Source organism: Juglans microcarpa x Juglans regia, chromosome 7D (genome assembly GCF_004785595.1).
Source record: "Juglans microcarpa x Juglans regia isolate MS1-56 chromosome 7D, Jm3101_v1.0, whole genome shotgun sequence".
Classification (NCBI taxonomy): Eukaryota; Viridiplantae; Streptophyta; class Magnoliopsida; order Fagales; family Juglandaceae; genus Juglans; species Juglans microcarpa x Juglans regia.
Genome location: NC_054606.1, coordinates 12,064,154 through 12,084,038, shown reverse-complemented (window position 1 = coordinate 12,084,038; position 19,885 = coordinate 12,064,154). Strand labels below are relative to the sequence as shown.

Here is a 19,885-nt window from a genome sequence, read left to right as displayed (position 1 = left end):
TATTTATTTTATGTTTTATTAAAATTTAAAAAATATAATAATTAAATAAAATAAGACGAAATAGTTGAGGTGAATTGTAAAAAGAAAGAAGGCCCAACTCTCCAGACCGTACGACAAACGTTTTAAGACCACCAAGGCACCAATTCTACAAGTCGCCCATCTTGTCTCCTTTACTGCTTTCACGTTCCTCTCTCTCTCTCCTTCTCTCTCTCTATATCTTTGTCGTCCCTGTACTCACTGCACTGTCAATCTAGTTCTTTTCTCTGCTCCCCGAGGTCCCTTCTTCCCTAACCCGCTCTCTTCAGATCTACTACTGCTTCAATTCAACACTTTTTCTTTGCTCTAGTCTCCACCATTGCTACTTTTCTCGCCATTCTCAGATCCCACTGCTTTTGCGCATTCCAGAGATTATACTTTCTAATGGCGGCACTCCCAAAATTCTGTATCGCCCTGCTTTTTGCGTTCTCCTTGGTGGGACTCTCCGTACCTGCACATGCTCCCGATAGTTCACCCAGTCCGGCACCAGCATTTGGCGCCGAATCTCCGCCGCCACGGGCCCCGGAATCGAACGTTCGAGCTCCGGTGAACCCGCCGTCGACTTTATCTCCCCCGGCGCCTTCTCCAGAAAATCTCCCTCCAGACTCCTCCCCGACTCCAAAATCACAGGCTCCGACGCCGAAGCCTCGGCCAGTTGCTGACAACATCAATCCGGGAAAGAGTTCCGGCAGCGTAAAAGAAGAAAAGAGCTCGTCCGACGGGATGAGCAGGGGCAAGAAAGCGGGGATCGTGGTGGCAGTAATAGTGGCGGCAGTGCTGGTAGTAGTGGCCGGGTTGGTGTACAAGAAGCGCCGGGACAACATTCGGAGAGGTCAGTACGGGAACGCGCTGAGGAGAGAGATACTGTGAAAAGGCACCGTGGGGTTCCACTTCCTATCAACCAATACAAAATTTCATGAGCAGAGAGAGGTTTCAGAATTTTATTTATATAATTTACTAATATAGCTAGGCTTATTGAATACTGTTGTCTACATTATTTTTGTTTTGCTTTTTTGTTGGGTGTTGAATTGGTGCCTTACAGAGATTATATATATATATATATATATATATATATATATATATATAATATATTATAGGAAACAGAATTTCATTGCATCAAAATCAATTACAAATCGTTCTTATCAAGCCAAATGGCCTTATAAAAAGATATTGGGACATTACCACATCTCAACATTCTCAGCATTCCATGCATATCTAGCCAACCTATGTGCTTGTGCTGCCAAAGACTGTAGCCTGATCAGCATAATCCCAATTTTTAAATGGAGGTTTGGAGATTGAAACCCCTTCCCCAAATATATGCTGCACTTGACATTCTGTAAAAGCTTTCATTAGACATTGTATTTCTCCCAGTAGATTTCCCAAAGCTGAGAAAGACTCTCCAGATAGGCTTAGCTCATTAACTAATATTAGGCAATCACTTTCAAGAATTATCATAAGAATGCCCCAATTACTCTAGGGGGAGCTTCCACAATTTCGGGATCTGCCACTTCATTCTCCACTTTATTTTATTTCTTAAAAAAATATATGTAATAAAAAGGAAAAATGTGCTGCTTTGTTTATTTATTTTTCTTGATACCTGCTTTTGCTGCTGTTTTTTTTCCTTTCTGGTTCTGGGAGTAGAAGCTCAAAAGGAACGAAAGAGAACTTTCGGGTCAATCTATCTTAATAATGAAGGAATGAATATAGAGGAGAGCATTGGTTTTGGGTTTGTTTCATGCCATTTTAGAAGCTTCTTTTGAATGTGGAAGAGAGGCATTGGGCAGAGAATTTTTTTGTCCATCTTTGGGATTGTGGAAAACATCAAAATAAAAATTAGAGCGGTGAGCACCGCTCCATTTGACCGCTTGGCCATTTTAGTCTTTTTTTTTTTCTTTTTTTTTTAACATATTTAAATATTTTTAAAAAATAAAAAAATATATCAATACATTAAAAATCACTTTCTTAATCATTAAGTAAAAATAAAATAAAATACATAAACAGTCAAAATGAGTAAATAAAATGAGAGGACAAATTAATATTTTCTTAAAAATTATTATTATGGTGAGGAAGATTTGTCATTTACAATGACTTGCAATTAAAGCCTACATTCCCATACCGCTTTCAGCAATGAATTTAACACAACATTTTAATTCATAATTAAAGTAAAGAGCCGAGGTGTTTTTTTTCTTGTTTCTTTCTCGGGCCTTGTTTGGATGTTAGATAAGATGAAACGAGAAATCGAGACTTTTGTCACTTTTAGTTAAATATTTCTTATAATTCACAAAGATACATTCACCAGGTATGTTTTATTTAAATGCAGTATGTGACTTTCAAAAGCTTAAATTGATGGAAACAAATAAACTTAATAATTTAAATTTATAAATAATTTATTTATTGTGAAGCAATTTCAACTACTTTAGTTTTTATAAAATAAATTATTTATATTATATTTTAAATTTGTTAGCTACTCATTTCGACAAACTTACTTTGCAATTTTATAAATATATATATATATATGTATTATATTCGTAAGGATTACACAATACATATTGCATTAGGAACTTGAGTTTTTCTTATCTTTTAATACTTGAAAAGATATTCGTGTTATAAAGTTAAAAGTAAAATTATATTTGCAAGCATTTTTTCTACGCACCAAATACATTGTTGAATGAAAATATATTAGTATTTTAATCTTTTATGATTGTAATGAGTCTTGCAACAAATGATGTGTTGACACACATTGTAAATAGCAAAACGATATAAGTTTATTCGAGTCGAGTCAAGTTTTATATAAGGACAATGCTAGGATGTCTTCCAAATATATTCCCAAAAGTGTCCCTAGAAAAAATACACTAGGGATCACTTTTGGGACACATTTGGAGGGCACCCAAGCATTTTCCTTTATATAATTTGTACTGTTTAATAATTAATCATGATTTTATGATTAAAAAAATAGCTAATTTAATAAATGATTTGTAGAAGCTCCCCAATTAATATAAATCTGAAATGTTCGCTATATAAAATATTAAACTCTTAAAACATTAGAGGAAGACGAAGCAGCTTGAATTTAATATAGCCAAAATCACGCAAAATTACTTAAAATAAAAACTTCATATACATCACGCAACACCAAAATATGAATTAAAATCTTCTCGATAGTTATGCTCTCGTAGAGACTCTCTCCTCTTCGTGATACAGGTACCTCCCTTGCTTCGACGCGGGGCTTTGGTGTCTGAGTGAACATTCTGAATAGACGTGATGAGAAGGATGGAGGAGAATATTGAAGAGTTGTACCAAAAACTCTCTCAAAGTAAGAAAATATGGAAGTTTTGGTAGATACAAATCTTCTAGAAAACTCAATTAACAAGGGGGTAAAATGTTTGCACGTGTCCTTGCTGACAAGCAAACATTATAAGAAGGAAGGAAGCTTTTAAACAAAAAATGCGAAAGATATGGTGCCAAGTGAAGAAATGGATTTTTACCGATTAGGGACCTAGACTACTGCTGGCCAAGTTCGAAGATAGTATAGAGAAAGAAAGAATTAATAGAGATGGGTCATGGTCCTTTGAGAAAAACCTAATTTTGCTTAAGGATATCGAAGGGGAATTACAGATTAACAAAATGAAAATTACAAAAGCATCCTTCTAGATTAGGATATACGATTTACCATTGCATGCAATGAATGAGAAGGTTGGGAGGCTAATGGGAAACCATTAGAAGTATATGGGAATTTGATGTAGAAAGTGGCGAAGTGGCTTGGGGAGAGTTTCTCAGAATGCAAGTATGACTAAATATTATGCAGCCGCTAATGAGAAGTAAGCGAATCAATCTGGGACCTCATGGTTCATGCTAGGTTAGGTTTGTATATGAGCTTTTACCAATTTTCTGCTATGTCTGTGGAGAATTGGGGCCCAATCACCGTGATTATAGTATGTGACAGTAGAACAAAAAAGTGATTTCTGAAGAGAATCTTCCATTTGGGTAGTGGATACAAGTAGGGGGATTGACCGGAAGGGGATGAGACCACCGTGAACAGTAGGCGAATTCCAATCAGAATCCTTCACTTCTCCGATCATTGAATTCAAATTGGAGGGAAGAGAGATATACAATAGAAAAATTGGGCATAATGGAAGTGAGATCTGATTTGGAGAAAATTGGTGGCAAAAATGGTAAAGGAAAGTCAATGGCTATGTAAAAGTATTGGGCGGAAATCATGGAGCTAAGGATCAAAAGGAATTTCAAATTGATGAGAGTGAAGTTGATAAACCAGCTAGGGATTCAAATAAGAATGAACCGTTTCCAGATATTGGAATGGAAACTGGGCTGCTTAATGAGCTAGATTCGGATTTACTAAAAGCCCAAACTTATAAGAAGACAACTTCATTTGTTTGAAGGAAATGACAAGGGTAGGTTAAGGATGGCTCAAAACAACGCGTGGAGGGGAAGAACATTCAGGATAAGAAGAGAATGGAGCTGGGCTGGAAGGAACAAAGTGCAAAATTCAAGTAAACATCTTCAAAACATAGAAGAGTGGACAATTATGATTTGGAACACAAAACCATTCGATCGGTGGTGGCTGGCTCCCAGCCCCGCCTGGAGCAATGAACATAATAAGCTAGTATTCCCATGGGCTTGGTAACCCATGAGGAATTTGTGCTCTTCGTGACTTTGTTAAGAAGGAAGTTTCTAAAGTTTTGTTCTCGCAAGAGACAAAATTAAAAGCAATAAAAATGGAGAAATTGAAATTTCTGTTGGGCTTTGAATGTTGTCTAGTTGTTGACAATGAAGGTAGGAGTGGAGGTTTAACCCTTATGTGGAAAAATGAGGTGTCATTAATTGTTAAAAACTTTTCTAAGCACCACATTGATGTACGTGTGGAAAGATGTTAGAGGAGGAAATAGAGAGTGGCAGCTTACAGGTATCTTTAGGCATCCTGGAACAGAAAAAAGAGGTTGCTCAGGTCATTAAAGGGAGCTTGTAATCAAGCATGGTTAGTGTTTGGCGACTTTAATGAAATTTTGAGTAGAAATGAAAAGAGTGGTGGTAGGGATAGACTCGAAAAATAGATGGAGGATTTTAGAAGCACTGTGGATGATTGTAATTTGATGACATGGGATATGAAGGGGTTAGATTTACATGGTAGAATAAAAGAGAACTGGATAATAGCATAAGTGAGATGTTGGACAGATTTTTAGCGAACAAATACTAGTGTGAAATGGCCCCTGAAGCTAAAGTCCTACATGGATCAGTAGCCCATTTTGACCATTCATTAATTATTATGCTCCTGAAGGGTGAGAAATACAGAAGAAGAAACAATACCCTATTTAGGTTTGAAGCAATGTGGGTGGACATGGATGAATGTGAGAAAGTTATTGCAAAATGTTAGAAAAAGAACTCGAGATACACAAATATGGTGGAAGTGCAGAAAAATACTTCAGTGTGTGGTCAAAAGTTGATAACGTAGAACAGAAAATCCTTTGGGAGGGTACAAACAAAAATTAAACAAGCTAGAGCTCATATACAAAAGTTACAAACTAGTGACCCATTGTGCTTAAGAGTGGATGAATATCACGAGGCAAATAATGAATTACAATGCTGGCTTGAGAGAAATGAAATTTTCTAGAGACAGAGATCTGAGGCTATGTGGTTGAAATCAGGTGATTAGAATACATGGTTTTTGCACAATAAAGCATCTCAAAGATGAAAGAGGAATCGTATTGGCAAGCTCAAGGATGATTAAGGGTGTTGGAGAGAGGGAAAGGAAAGACATAGGCTTATTTTGAAGTATTTTCAAGACCTGTACACTACCTCTTCCCTGAGAGGTGACATGGACTTTCTGGATGAATTGAATGGAAGAGTTATGACAGATATGAACAATGATCTCTTAAAAGCTTCTACTGAAGCAGAGGTTTATGAACAATGATCTCTTAAAAGCTTCTAGATTAATTACGGATAACATTTTAATTGCTTATGAGATGATTTATTATTTGAGGCATAAAAGGATTGGAAAAAAATGTTATATGTCCTTAAAGTCGGATATGAGTAAAGCTTATGATAAATTAGAGTGACATTATTTGGAAGAATTAATGACCAAGATTGGTTTCGACACAAGATGGGCAGAGCTTGTAATGTAGTGTGTCAAGACTGTCACTTTCTCAGTCTTAATTAATGGAGAACCGATGGGGCCTATCATTCATTCTAGGGGAGTAAGGCAAGGAGACTCTTTGTCTCCCTATTTGTTCATTTTATGCACTGAGGGTTTAATTACTATGCTTCAAAAGGCTGAAATGGAAAAGCATATCAGTGGCATTAAAATCTGTAGGGGGCTCCAAAGGTGAATCATCTTCTTTTTGCTAATGAGAATGTGTTATTCTGCAAAGCTAACATGCAGAAAAATGAAGCAGTGCAAAGCATACTTGAGAAATATGAGATGGTGTCAAGTTAGAAGGTTAATCGTGAAAAAACTGCTATGGTCTTTAGTAGAAATGTACCTACTAGGAAGTATAATGAGATCTTATCTTTTTTGGGTATTCATGAATTTCAGCAAAATGCTAAGTACTTGGGCTTACCCCCGATGTTGAAAGATCAAAGTATCAAGCATTCTATCATATTAAGCATAAGGTGTGGAAGGAAAAGTTATTGTTACAAGGGGAAGGGAAATTCTTATTAAGGCAGTAGCTCTATCAATACCAGCATATTCCATGAGTTGCTTCCAGCTACATGATGTTCTGTGTAAAGATTTGAAACAAATGATGACCAAGTTTTGGTGGGGACAAATAAAATAGGAAAATAAGATTCATTGGGTGCGATGGAAGAAGATGTGCAATCCAAACAAGCTGGTGGGATGGATTTCATGGATCTCAGAACCTTCAATAAAGCTTTACTGGCTAAGCAGGGATGGAGATTAATGCAAAATGAAGACTCTTTACTTTACAAAATATTCAAAGCAAGATACTTTCCTCTAGGGAAGTTTCTTGATTCCACACTGGGAATCAACCCATCCTATGTCTGAAAATGTATATGGGAAGTTAAAGAGTAGCTAGCTCAAGGGTGTAAATGGTGGGTGGGGAATGAACGAGTAATTAAAATCTGGAATGATATATGGATCCCTGGTTTTATGCAGTTGAGTCTATAAATGAGAATGAGATTGAAAATAAGGAGGCTAAGGTGGAAGAACTGATTGATAACCAAACCAAATGGTGGGATGTTTCAAAAGTTAGAAATCTCCTCACACCAGCAGTGGCTAATGAAGTTTTGAAGATAATTCTTAGTCCTAGAAAACATGAAGATAAACAGGTTGGGGCATATGAGAATGATGGTAAATTTAGTGTTAGAACTGCTTATCAATTATTTTGAGATATGGACAAGACATGAGTGTAAGGGGAGTGCTCAAATGGGAGTAAACAACTTCGAATATGGAAGGCAATCTAGAATATGAATATTCCACACAAAGTAAAGGAGTTTGTCTAGAGAGCTTGTATGAATGAGCTACCTACAAAGTCTAACCTTAAGAAGAAGGTAATGAATGAAGACATTTGCTAGTTCTGTTCCAAAGCAGTAGAAGACACGACACATGCATTAATTCACTGTCCAAACCTGAAGGAAAATTGGTCCAGAAACTTACCCGTTGTGAGTAGTATAGATGATGAACTTGTTTTTGTAGACACTGTTAGACAGATTTGTGAGAAGGACAATAGGGAGCATCTAGAAATGTTTCTTTTCTAATTGCTTGGGGTCTTTGGTTTAGAAGAAATTAGTTAATGTTTGAAAACAAACTCTTGAATACTGACTATGTGAACAACCATGCTCTATTTGTGCAAAAGGCTTTCACACTCATTACGAAGGAACCAGTGAGAAATATTCAAAAGTGTCATCCATGGAAACCTCCACCACAAGATGCTATGAGACTGAATGTAGATGGGCTATGTTCCATGATCAGTAGTGTGTAGGTGTGGGAGTTATTCTTCGCAATAGTTATAAGAAATGTAATCATGGCAGCTAGCAAGAAAGAACACATTATCAGGGAACCCTCAAACATTGAACTTATAACTTTGCTAAGAGGACTGCAGTTGTGTATCCATATGGGATTGCAATAATTTATTGTAGAAAGTGACTCTCTTCTCATGGTTCAAGTTATCCAGGGAACAGGAATATCAACAACAATGCTGAAGAGGTTCTCAAAATGCCAAATTCAACATGTGGGCGACTAGGCAACACTACAGCTCATAAACTTGCAAAAAATGTTTATGAGAGTATTAATGTTTGGCGGGATTCCTATCCACATTTTATTTCTAAAGTCATTTGCACTGATATTCATATGTAATTGTTTCTTATTAATGAAATTTGTTTTGATATTAAAAAAAAAAATCATGTACACACGCACACACAGTTGACTCACAAAATCACAACCCATAGAAGTTCATTAGCTTTGTCTCTTTGGCTATATAAATATAAATATATATATATGTATATATATATACACACACAGACATATATAATCCACAATTTTTATACTATCTCAACCCATTAATATAATAAATATTCTCCCTACAAACTATTGGGATTCTCAACCAACACAAAATTCATTGGATTGTTTCATCAACCGTGTTTGCGTCCAAGATTTTACAAAATAGATATTGATAGGGTTGTAATTGGTCCGGTTTGGAGGTGGTTACAAACCTAAAATTTTGATTCATCATTTTTGCCAAACCGAACCGTTTGCTACTGATCCGGTCGGTTCATTCGGTCCAATTCGGTCTATGAACATTTTTTTCTTCTTTTTTCTTTACTTGATAGAAAATTAATATAAAAAATTAATTGAATTAGTAAAATTAAAATTAAATGATCTCTTTAACATTCTATATATGGTTAATGAATAGTAAATAATTTTATTATATATATGGTCAATGGTGATCCATTGAATGAAAATTACATAATTAACTTATACAACTACTATATAAAATAATATATTATATAGATAAAAAAAATTTAAAAAAACATATATACATTCGGTCGATCTCGGCCTGGTCTGGTCCAAAAGAATAAAACCCTGAGACCGACTATAAAACTATTGGTTCGGTCTGTTTTTCCAATCCGGATCAATAGTCTTAAAGTCCTAGACATTGATTCTTTAATCAATATAACTTTCAACATTCCATTATTCATAGGTCATAAATAACATAATTTCAAACCTCCAAAATGGTTTGGTAAAACTTTGGCAGAATCAATAAAAAGTGTTTTTTTTTTTTTTTTTTTTGTTCTAACCATCTCCTAACGGAGTAAAAGAAGAAACAAATTCTTTATGCACATGCTAGGATGAAAGGGAGGAAGAGGGGATCTAACAAAAAGTTGACCGGATAGAAAGCTAGGAAGGAACATAAAGCTAGAGAGGATGAGACAAAACAGAAACATAGACTAGAAAAGAGAGGCGACAATAGAGAGAGGGGGTTCCAGATCTAATTCTTGGAGAGGAGAATCGACGGATGGAGAGAGTGGAACCAGAAAGCTCTAAGAGGATTCTTAAAAAAGAACTCCATGGAAGTAATTGTAGAGAGATTAGTGAGGATGTGGATTTTGTATAAAACTCTACTTATACTGAATTTTATATCCAAGACCCAAACCATGTTAATGCCCGTCTCTTTTATTTTTAGTCATTTATCATTAAGCAGTCCATGAATGAGTGTTTCGAGCGCATCATCATAAAAAACCAGTGTGAGAGAAGATGATCCGACCACATTGTAAGAATTCGGCCGCGACAAAAACTACTCCAACATAATCCTTCATCATTGTAATATTTCACCCGCTAAGTTTGGTTTGCACTGTAGTTTACAAGTCTTGGAAAGAGCGTAATACGGATAATGAAGTCAACACATTGGCCCGAACCCATATTCCTTGTATAAACCATGGAGACCACAAAGGGTTTGCAATATTACATGTGAGAATTAGGGGTGTAACCGGTCCGATTTGGTCTGGTTTTAGACAAAATCTAGGATCGAACCGGTATGTACCGGTTTTTCATTTTTCAAAACTGATTACGCCTCGATTACCCTCCTAAACCGGTACTTCCGGTTTTACCGGTTTCCTGTCCAGTTCGGTCCATTTTTTTATTTTTTTTAAATGTAAAAAACATATAATAAAGTATTATTTCTTATGATAAAATGTTATTAATAATTTAATATATATATTATGTTTAAAGCATATGACCAGTTAAATTTTCCTCTTTAAGATTAAACTTTTATTTTATAAATTATAATAACATTATCTTATATATAATTATATTAATAACATATGATCAAACAAATTACAAATGTTCATATTTAAAATTAACATTTTATGTTATAATTTATAAATTATAATATGAAATTATTTCATATATGATATATAATTATATATAAAAAGTTAATATATAATTATATATTATTTATATAACTTATATATATAAATATTTTGTATAATATATAAAATTAATTTTTATATATATATTTTTTTTAATCGATCCGGTTCGGTCCAGTCTGATCCTAAAAACTACGAAACCAAAACCGGACCGGATTCGGCCGGTTTTCATAATATAGGAACCGGTTTTGAACTGGTCCTTCCGAAGCGGACTGGTTCAAAACCGGACTAACCGATCCGGTCTAGACCGGTTTTTCGGTTTAAATTTACACCCCTAGTGAGAACCACAATGAATAAACGTGTGTCGTGATTGCTTATTTCAAGGCGTTTGACGGACTCTCCCAATCCTCATAATAATTTTATTTTCACCAATTGAGAGAATAGCTTACTGACTCTTGAGGGAGGAGAAAATCGAAAGTTACCACCAGAATGGGAGGCACATAAGTGGCACGTGGGAACCACTTTTCAGACCATAGTGCTAGTTTGATGATAAGTTTCCAGCCCAATGAAGAGGCGTGTGGCGACGACCGAGCAATAGATGGCGGCAGACATTTAGTGTTTTTTTCTTTCAAACAAAACAAAAGGAAATAAAAGAAGAAAATTTGTCAAAAGACAAGAAAGAATCGGAAAACACGAGGTCGGCAAACAAGTACAAAAGATAAGTGTCCGTTTAGATAGTGAGATGAAATAAAATGAATTAAAATAATTTATGAATAATAATAAAATTATTAGTTAAAATTAAACGAGATAGGTGAGATGATGTATGCAAACGGGCCATAAAATGAGTCGATTGCACTGCAAGTAGAAAGGTGTGTGGCCCTCGTGTGTCAGAGATATTGTGCCCCGGAAAGCCAGCATTGGAGGGAAGGTTTCGTTATTGAGAAGCGTGGGTTATGAAGTTGGATGGAGAGTAGTAAATCTAGCCTCCAAAATTTGGATAAAAATAGGGAAAATAAGGAAATTGAGAAAGCTCAAGGGATGTGAAGGTGTGAGCTTATGAGATGGTTGAAGAGAAGGGGGAGGGGAGGAAAGAGATCTATCTATCTTTGTTACAATGGCTTTCTCTGTGAAGGACGAAAGGTTGCTGCTGACACAAAGACAAGAAGAAACGGCAAGGGTTCCATTATCATCACCTCATGTTATAGCTGTCCATTTTTGGATTAGCTGACCATTGAAGAAGTTTGGTCAAGAACACTGCTCAAGTCCGCAAGGAGGATTTGGCCACCTCGAATAACCACAGAGATAATTCGGTTCGAGTTTCCTTTTGTTTTCTCTTACTTTTCCTTTATTTTCTTTCTTCCATATGCCCACAATTTCAACGTTTCTTGCAGGAAAATAAAAAATAAAAAGAACAAAATTGGTTACTAATGATGACTATATTAATGCTGTTAATATAATAAGTTGATGAAAATATAATTCAAATGCGCAGCTTACATGTAGTTCATATTTTGTGCAGAAAGATCTCCATTCTGTGCTGCCGTTTATCATGTATTGTCTCTTACTTTGGAGGAGTGGACTTATGCAACATGATTGAGACTGATCTCTCTTTGAGAGTCTCGTAACTCCTATTGGCAAGCCGGAACGGCATATGCTAGTGCTCTTACTCTTCTGCAGGAGGGTCGACCCAGCGGCCATGATCCTTTATAAGCTGGATCAAGGCATCAGTTGCATGCTCCATCGCAATTCCGCGCTTCACCACCGTCTGAAATACCAATCAAAACTTTGTTATATTCACCCATTTTTTGAAATTGGGAACCACAATCATAAAGAAAACAAGGTATTATTACCCTACTTCGACCGCTCCAAAAATGTCCTAGTAATGTCTTCAGATTTAAAAGTCTATAAAGTGCTTCAAGAGAATGACTATTGAACTCAACTAAAAGGAAAACCTTATATAAATGACCCAGGGGAAGTTCGAAGTTGAATGAGTAATTGACAAAGGATCTGAGTAACTCACAAGTCATTGATTTTTAAACCCTTGTAGAGCCCCACTGTGTGGTTTTAGGACACACACGACATTTCAGATTAAAGGGACTAAAAGGTCGGCAATGTTTAATATCAATATGGTCTGACAAATTCATGTCCAAGGAGAAAAAGAATATGGTTCAACTTTTTTTTTCCGACTTTTTCCTCAATTTTCTATTGGAAATTTTATGATATTTATGCTCTTAATAATTAACTAAACATGGCAACAGTAATGTCTTTAGAGGATCATGGGTTTGAACCCCACAACGATTGCCCTCACTGCTCCAATTTCCATACCCTATTATGAGAATGAAACGGTGTAGCTAATCACACGATAACTCTTTTAGTTCCCAAATCCAGTATGGTTTATTGATCCTACTGGGCAGCATGCTTTTACAACATCATCTGGTGTCAACCATATAACTCATACTTTTGGCCATTGGTCATAAAAAAGTCATACTGCATGCCCCTCGTATTATTATGCTGACATACGGCTGTTGGACACCTTGAACTAGCATCGCAACTCGATTCCGAAATTCAAGAACTTTCATACTTATTATTAAACTGATGTACTTTTCCAACGGGTCAGGTGTAATAAAATACAATAACACTCATAGAGCTGTACTTTCAAAATACGCTTGTACCCTACCTCAATTTTTCTATAGAATGCAAGTTTTATTGAAAAAGAATTAGTTAAATCCAGGAAACAATTCATACCTTCCCAACATAAAGGTCAATCTTTCCGGGAGCACCACCAACGTATCCAAAATCTGCATCAGCCATCTCCCCCGGACCATTTACAATGCAACCCATTATTGCAATCTGATGCAGAAAAGAAATAAATGATCAGAAATTAATGCAAAGAAACTATTTGATATAGGTTAATCACGAAGGATAGGATGTTATTTTCAATTATCAGAAAGATGATGGTGCAAAGAATTAGGTAATTACTGAAACACCAGGCAAGTGTGAAGTCTTCTCTCGTATTTGTGCACTTATTTCTTGAAGATCAAATAAAGTTCTGCCACATGATGGGCATGACACGTACTCCTGCAATTATATGTAGGCATATATAGAAAAATGGTATGATACTGCGATTTATCCTCAGATGTCAAATCCTATTCTTTTCAATGTACAAACTTTTACCGTCTTTGTATTCCGCATTCTACAGCCTTGTAGTAAATTGAAAGATGTGTTCCGAAGAAAATCAAAATCCTTATCTGGGGCTTCTAATAGGACTCCATCTCCTAGCCCATCTACCAGAAGGGCTCCCGCATTGGTACCGGCACCAATGACCAAGTCATCCCTGCATGTAGAAGAAAAGTAATATAATGAAGAACTACTGATACAGTGTATCTGTCACAATAAGTGTGGAGTAATTACCTGTGAATTCCTTTTGGGAACTGAATATGGTGAATTACAGGGAAGTCCAGAGAACTGTCTGCTAGGTACTCAAATAGCCTGCAGTCAACAGTTAAATTATCAGGATAGGAGATATTTGTACAAGGTCATGGAGAATCCTCTCAAGAACCCGGATACCAAGAGAGACAATTTCAAATATGGTCAGACTGCCACCCAGGTCAAAAGCTTCAGTGGGTCATAAACTACAAACCGGTTTTGGTATCTGTTACAAATTTTTTCTTAAGAAAGAAAAATGCCTTGGTCAGTGGAGTGAGATCAATAGGCAACACGATTGTTATGAAGAAATACTTGAAAACTATTTCAAGATTGGGTTTAGAGTCTTTAGAATTAAACTCAGGTAGCCAATAGGCAACGGGTTTTTTACTTTATATAGCACAGGAATCATTGTTTCTTCACCAAAGAAATTCAAACAGTATTCTTATACCTATCAGTGAATTTGACCTTTGTAGTACTCAAGTAAATAAATTGAATGATTGACCCTGACTAGCCAAATGCCTTTTTGTTTCCATACTTCTTCACATGACTGAGTTCTTTACAAGTAACCTTATAAGTAATTACCTCCTTGCTGCATGCACTCTGCTGATTTTATCTTCTGTAAGAGGTAGTTCATGAAGAAGCATGGTAGCGTCTATATCTTTGAGGATTTCTAGCTCTTCATAGGGCTCATCGCCACGTACAGACACGACCAAACGTGTGCCTGAGAAGTAAGCAACAGATATGGGTTGAGATATAAAATTTAACATCATAATAAAATGCACTCAACTTGAGGGGATATAAAAAGGAAAATGATGGGTTCACTCAATAACTCAATACTGATCAAAACGCTAAGTGGCACCTTCTGGCAAAAGCTTGTAAGCACCAGTTGATAATTCCTTCAGGTTTACCAAAACCATGGAATTGGGCAATGGCTTTGTTAGCTGCTCTGACAAGGGAGTTATAATCCCCATGCTTATATCTATCAGCCTTTTGAGAGCTAGCCGCTGTTCATGATGCAAAACAAAGAATATCAAGTTGCTCCCATTCTTTCAATGCCTTAATAAGAATGCCATGACATGGTTTCAGAATATAAGAAGGAAGAACTAATAAGTTGTGCGTGTGTGATAGAGAGGACACAGAATTCTTTTCCCAAAGTAATGAAGTCAAAGGATAGGGCTCTTACCCCATCATCATCATCTACTGGTGGAAGCTCTCTCAATAAGATTGAGTCCACTGTTGCCAGATCCTGAATTAACATCGTTGTGGATGGTAATTGAAATGTTAATGCCACAAAAGACAGGTAAATATAATTTCTTCATCAAATATACAGGGTAAGAATAGACCTTAAATGGCATGCCAACAACAAGTTTTGCTGCAAGTGACTTGTATAGGAGCTCTGGCATCTGTATTTCCAAAAACATAAATGAAGAGAAAAAGGATTCAGACAGCTCTTAATCAAAACCCCTTCCTGCTCTTTCTGAAAAGATTGAGACATAAAGGGAAAGAAGGCAATCGCAGTCCATGTGGTACCTTCAATTGATCCAGGGAAACTGACATAAGAACAGAACCGTCGCGGTGCAGGACTCCTCTATAATCTACCTCCTCACCCTGTACTTATTTAAGTATTTATTCTGTTTTAGAAGTGCAAATAGAGCCATAAGAATGCACAACTCTATACCACTATCCAAAAATCTCAAAGACAGACCTCTTTTTGCATTGGCAATTGACCAGATCGGCGTTGGAAATCAAAATAATGCCTGTTCTTTTCTTCAAATGGTGCCTGAGGGAAATGGTGCCATTAACGAGAAGACTCATAAGCTTATGTAAATATCAGTATTGAAGTACTTGAGCATATTTATTTCATTGTTCATAGGACAATATAGAATCCCACCACTCCTCGCTGAAGTTCAGCTGCTCTCATACCAAGATTGGCCAATCTTCGGCAAGGATCTATCTCCTCCTCCGGTGGTTCTGTCAGAGACACCCTGATCGTATCACCTAGACCATCCTGCATGTAGAATGGTGTTTCTGAGTTTTCAATATGGCAATCATATTTTGTGTGGTTAGAGCACATTTGGTCGGCAAGATCAAATAGAGTAAGAAAAGGAATAGGTATTACTAGGAATTGATATTACTTTGAATAACATAGTCTATATAACTGTTTATTTGTTTGGTCGTAATGCAATCAAATTGAAACATACAACATGATATATTTATTATATGAGAAATAAATAATTAAACAGAAAAATTATAAATTCAAGTTTATATTTAATCACACAACCACATGAATATGCTTTCCAAAAGGCAACAACACTGGGAAGGTTTGAAGAAAAAATTAACCTAGATAGCATATTGCATTCTTGACAGCAGAGAAAGTCGTCACAACATGGTAACTATATAAAGTTTAAGAAATGATCGTGCATATCATCACATATGAAGTTAAAACCATACCTGAAGAAGGGTCCCAATGCCAATTGCAGATTTCATCCGCCCATCCTCACCTTCTCCAGCTTCAGTAACTCCCAAGTGTAACGGATAATCCCAGCCATGGACATACATTTCTGCAACAAGTAGACGATATGCCTGGACCATGACAACTGGGTTGCTTGCTTTCATTGAAAAGACGAAATTATGGAAGTCCAACTTCCGGCATATCCTTGCAAACTCAAATGCCGATTCAACCTGTTCATGGAATGCTGCTTAGTAAGATGTCCTGAGCTTGGAGGTAGAAGAAACCAAGCATAAAAGTTGTTTGGAAGAACCAAAGAAAATAACTGCCCACCATTCCCCTAGGAGAATCCCCATAGTAGCTCATTATACGATCTGAAAGACTCCCATGGTTGGTACCAATCCGCATTGCTCTTCCATACTTCTTACACTTCTCCACCAATGGAATAAAAACCTGGTGTTGTTAGAATGAGAGATAAAAGTATTGGCTTAAACTCAGTGATCTTATTGGCTTAAAATCAATGAGAGATAAGAGTATTAGCAGGCTTGCATAGCTACCCATCTGTAGGAGCACCGAGTTTCAGAGAAACTCAAGGGAAGGAATTTGTAAACAAAGACAATACATTTTTTATTTTCCCTATTGGTTGTTCACTACACTCTGAGATATTAAGTGCATAACACGTGAACTTGTAGTTGAAGCTTATTTGGCAAAGTGCTGACATAGCTATCCATGCTAAAAAAATGAAATTAGCAGGTGCCTATATATTAACACTTAGTGGTTTGACCTGCTCGATATGCTCTAATTCTTTCTGATAGTCCTCCTCTGAGTACTCTAGCTTCTCAAACTGAGCCCGCCTATCAGCTGCAGTCAATCACCCCTCATTATATGCACTGAACAATTGTCATCAAAGATCCAAAAAAATTAATTACTGGCAAACTGCATACCAAAATTTCCAGGGTTGACACGAATCTTGTCAAAGCAATCTGCGACACGCAGTGCAACAGACGGAGCAAAATGAATATCTGCCACCAGAGGTATATTGTAACTGCACAAAAATATAGTTAATGGCTATTAGATCGTTAATATGAATTAATGTTCAATTTCACTTTCGATAATTCAGACCTACTTTTTCTGCACAAGAGAGTTCTTTATTTCAAAACATGCATCTGCTTCTCTCTTCCCTTGGACTGTTATCCGAACAATATCTGCTCCTTTGTCTGCTATTCTCATTACCTACTGACAGACAAGGAGTTAGTTTAAAGAAATTTCTCAAATAAATGTGTAAGAGCAAAAAGAAAACATGCTTTGCTACCTACAATTACTTCCATCCATTTGACTTCTATTTAGTGCGTGTAAATTATGATAGCAAAATAAAGTTTTAATTAAACAAACAAAAAGTTATGTCATGTCCCGTAAAAATTAAGAATTTTAGAACTGGGTAACCCAAAGTCTAGCTGGTCTGCTTAACCACACATGGTAGTATGGGACAGTCATTAATGATTCTAGCCTTTAATAAACATTGGTTTGCAAATATTACTGATGCCCAGTTACCAACACGTATAAGAACATCATGCCAGTCACAACAATCACATCTGCAGATAAGAATGAAGATGCGATTGGTCTTAATCCCTTTGCCATTTTTGATAGAAAATCATAGAATTATGTAGAGGATACTCAAGCAGAAGGAAAGTTAAAGAACCTGTTCAACTGTTGCAGCAACATCTTTAGTGTCGGTTGTGGTCATTGTTTGAATCCGTATGGGATGCTCACTACCAAGAGCAACGTTTCCAACCATCACTGTCCGTGTTTTCCTTCTGACAGTTTTGTTAATGGATTCACAATACTTTTGACGAGGAACTACAGTCAAAATAATTATTTATCCATCAGAAAAAAAGCAACCCTCAAAGATTGAAAAATACAAATGAATTAGATATTCACCACCTTAAATCTAGTTTCTATGATATGCACAACAAAAGGTAAACAAAAAAAGTAATAAAAATTTTATGAACCACAGACAACTGAGGTAAACAAAATTGGCTATAGTAGAACCATTTGGTTTAGTGGGACAAGAAGTCAATTTTATAGAAACCAAAAACACTAGATGCTGTTACCCTCAATTGGAACCATTTGCGAAAGCTAGATATTATCAAATGGCTTCTTAATTACTTCTAATTTGTGGTTGCATTCTTTTCTCAGATATTCAAAGCAACAGGAAGCTAAGATTGTGAACAACGTAACAAATGCATTCAGAAATTATACCCAAAAGAGGGCTCCCCTCCGATGCAGCCTGAAGTTCAGCAATATCCGAGCCGGGATTTGAATTGCGTATCACCAAGACCTTTCTTCTACCAGTCTTAACCCTTTTCATATCAGAAATTCTCACAAAATCCAAACTTCTCGTGAAACCTAAGCTTGGGTCCCTGCTCTTCAGACACATAAAGGAAGCTGGTACAGCTCCGGTCGCCATTTCCACTGTCACAAAGCTTCTCCTTCAGATTCAAAACGCAATTCAACAGAATTTTACTTGGCTCATTAAAAAGTTGTAAATGAAAATTTCGAAATCAAACTCCCGGTTTTCTTGTTGACAATATTGGGTGAATCATTAGGGGGGCGAAAAAGATTATAGAATTCAAAATCAGTTCTACTGCTTGGTACAAAGCTGAGAACTTATTTTTTTCCTTCGATTTGTAGGTTCCCAGCTCACACTGATCAAAGGAACAAAATTGACTAGAAGTTCAAAATCATCTTTCCTTTTCATTTCCTGAACTTTATCATCGACCTAACAGTAATATTTTCCTACTTGACTAGAACAAAATTGTAAATATCCACACAAGCACGTAACAACAACAAAAAGTTTCACCAGTAAATTCGTTCAAACGACCTCAGTATCGCCCCCTTCTGGACTACGATCAGACCTCCCTAATAGAATCGAAATACGCAAAAACCGAGAAAACAGAAACAAATACTTATCCGAAGTGATTTCAGAAGAACAAAAACGTTTTACATAATCGAATTCAGCTTAATTGTGAGCTTGAGCTTTGGTAGTAGTAGTTTACCTTAAGTTTCAATATATATCTATAAATATATATTGAGCTCGGGATGACTGAAAATAAAAAGGAAGGATCTGGAGGGAGGAACTGGTGGAGGAGGGAGTTTCAGAGGCCACCGTTTGCAAGGAATTTCAGAAAATTTTGGGTGAATTTGTATTGCTTTGTGAAAAATAAGGCGGAAAGCGGTGAAGTCGTATTACAGGACAAAAACGTGTTCCAGAGCATATCCGTGGCCATTCAATAATAAATATATTGGAAATGAGTTCCAGTCGAATATTAAATTTTAGATTTGACGTTTATATTACATTGTTATAATATATATTTTTTTAAAACTTTTTCAGGTGGCAAATTTTCTTTATTAGTGGTGCTATTGTACTGCCTGCATTTGCCCACTACGTAATTATATTTATTTTTTTACTTTTTATTTTAAATATGTTTAAAAAATAAAAAAATATAAATATATTAATAATCACTTCCTTAAATATTAAAAAAAAGTAAAAAAATATTCATAGTTAAATTCTAAAAAATATTTTTGAAAATTCTTCTAGGACACCACTCCTCAATTTGTTTTCACAACTCATCTCATCTTATCTTA

General features: G+C 36.1%; 2 protein-coding genes across 8 annotated transcripts; one reads left to right on the top strand and one right to left on the bottom strand.

Moving 5' to 3' along the window:
• Positions 1 to 248: 248 nt before the first annotated feature.
• LOC121239676 (classical arabinogalactan protein 7-like) lies at positions 249 to 1,019 on the top strand. The gene has a single exon (XM_041136949.1). The coding sequence runs from the start codon at positions 421 to 423 to the stop codon at positions 904 to 906; it is 486 nt and encodes a 161-aa protein (XP_040992883.1). The 5' UTR covers positions 249 to 420; the 3' UTR covers positions 907 to 1,019.
• Positions 1,020 to 11,789: 10,770 nt separating this feature from the next.
• Positions 11,790 to 19,505, bottom strand: LOC121239341 (4-hydroxy-3-methylbut-2-en-1-yl diphosphate synthase (ferredoxin), chloroplastic). Of its 7 annotated transcripts, none has more exons than XM_041136572.1 (21): positions 19,297 to 19,505; positions 19,101 to 19,159; positions 18,500 to 18,712; positions 17,940 to 18,097; positions 17,367 to 17,473; positions 17,185 to 17,285; positions 17,025 to 17,101; positions 16,574 to 16,693; positions 16,243 to 16,473; positions 15,683 to 15,799; positions 15,497 to 15,571; positions 15,322 to 15,399; positions 15,135 to 15,194; positions 14,975 to 15,037; positions 14,651 to 14,795; positions 14,374 to 14,512; positions 13,777 to 13,854; positions 13,540 to 13,699; positions 13,345 to 13,443; positions 13,111 to 13,215; positions 11,790 to 12,130 (listed from the first exon to the last, which is right to left on the bottom strand). In XM_041136572.1, exons 3-21 carry the CDS (start codon positions 18,705 to 18,707, stop codon positions 12,029 to 12,031), a joined length of 2,223 nt encoding a protein of 740 aa, XP_040992506.1. In that variant the 5' UTR covers positions 18,708 to 18,712; positions 19,101 to 19,159; positions 19,297 to 19,505; the 3' UTR covers positions 11,790 to 12,028. The 7 variants fall into 7 exon arrangements, with proteins under 7 accessions (XP_040992506.1, XP_040992507.1, XP_040992504.1 ...); XM_041136573.1 differs by having other exon boundaries at positions 18,500 to 18,729; positions 19,122 to 19,159; XM_041136570.1 differs by having other exon boundaries at positions 18,500 to 18,729; positions 19,297 to 19,504.
• Positions 19,506 to 19,885: the final 380 nt, after the last annotated feature.

Excerpts from the sequence above, each read along its gene's own strand:
- LOC121239676 (XM_041136949.1), top strand. The coding sequence starts at position 421 with ATGGCGGCACTCCCAAAATTCTGTATCGCCCTGCTTTTTGCGTTCTCC.
- LOC121239341 (XM_041136572.1), bottom strand. The coding sequence starts at position 18,707 with ATGGCGACCGGAGCTGTACCAGCTTCCTTTATGTGTCTGAAGAGCAGG. Across the intron at positions 15,572-15,682 it reads CTGAACTTCAGCGAGGAGTG|GCACCATTTGAAGAAAAGAA; the intron begins GTGGGATTCTAT and ends CATTTCCCTCAG. Across the intron at positions 12,131-13,110 it reads TTGACCTTTATGTTGGGAAG|ACGGTGGTGAAGCGCGGAAT; the intron begins GTATGAATTGTT and ends TTGGTATTTCAG.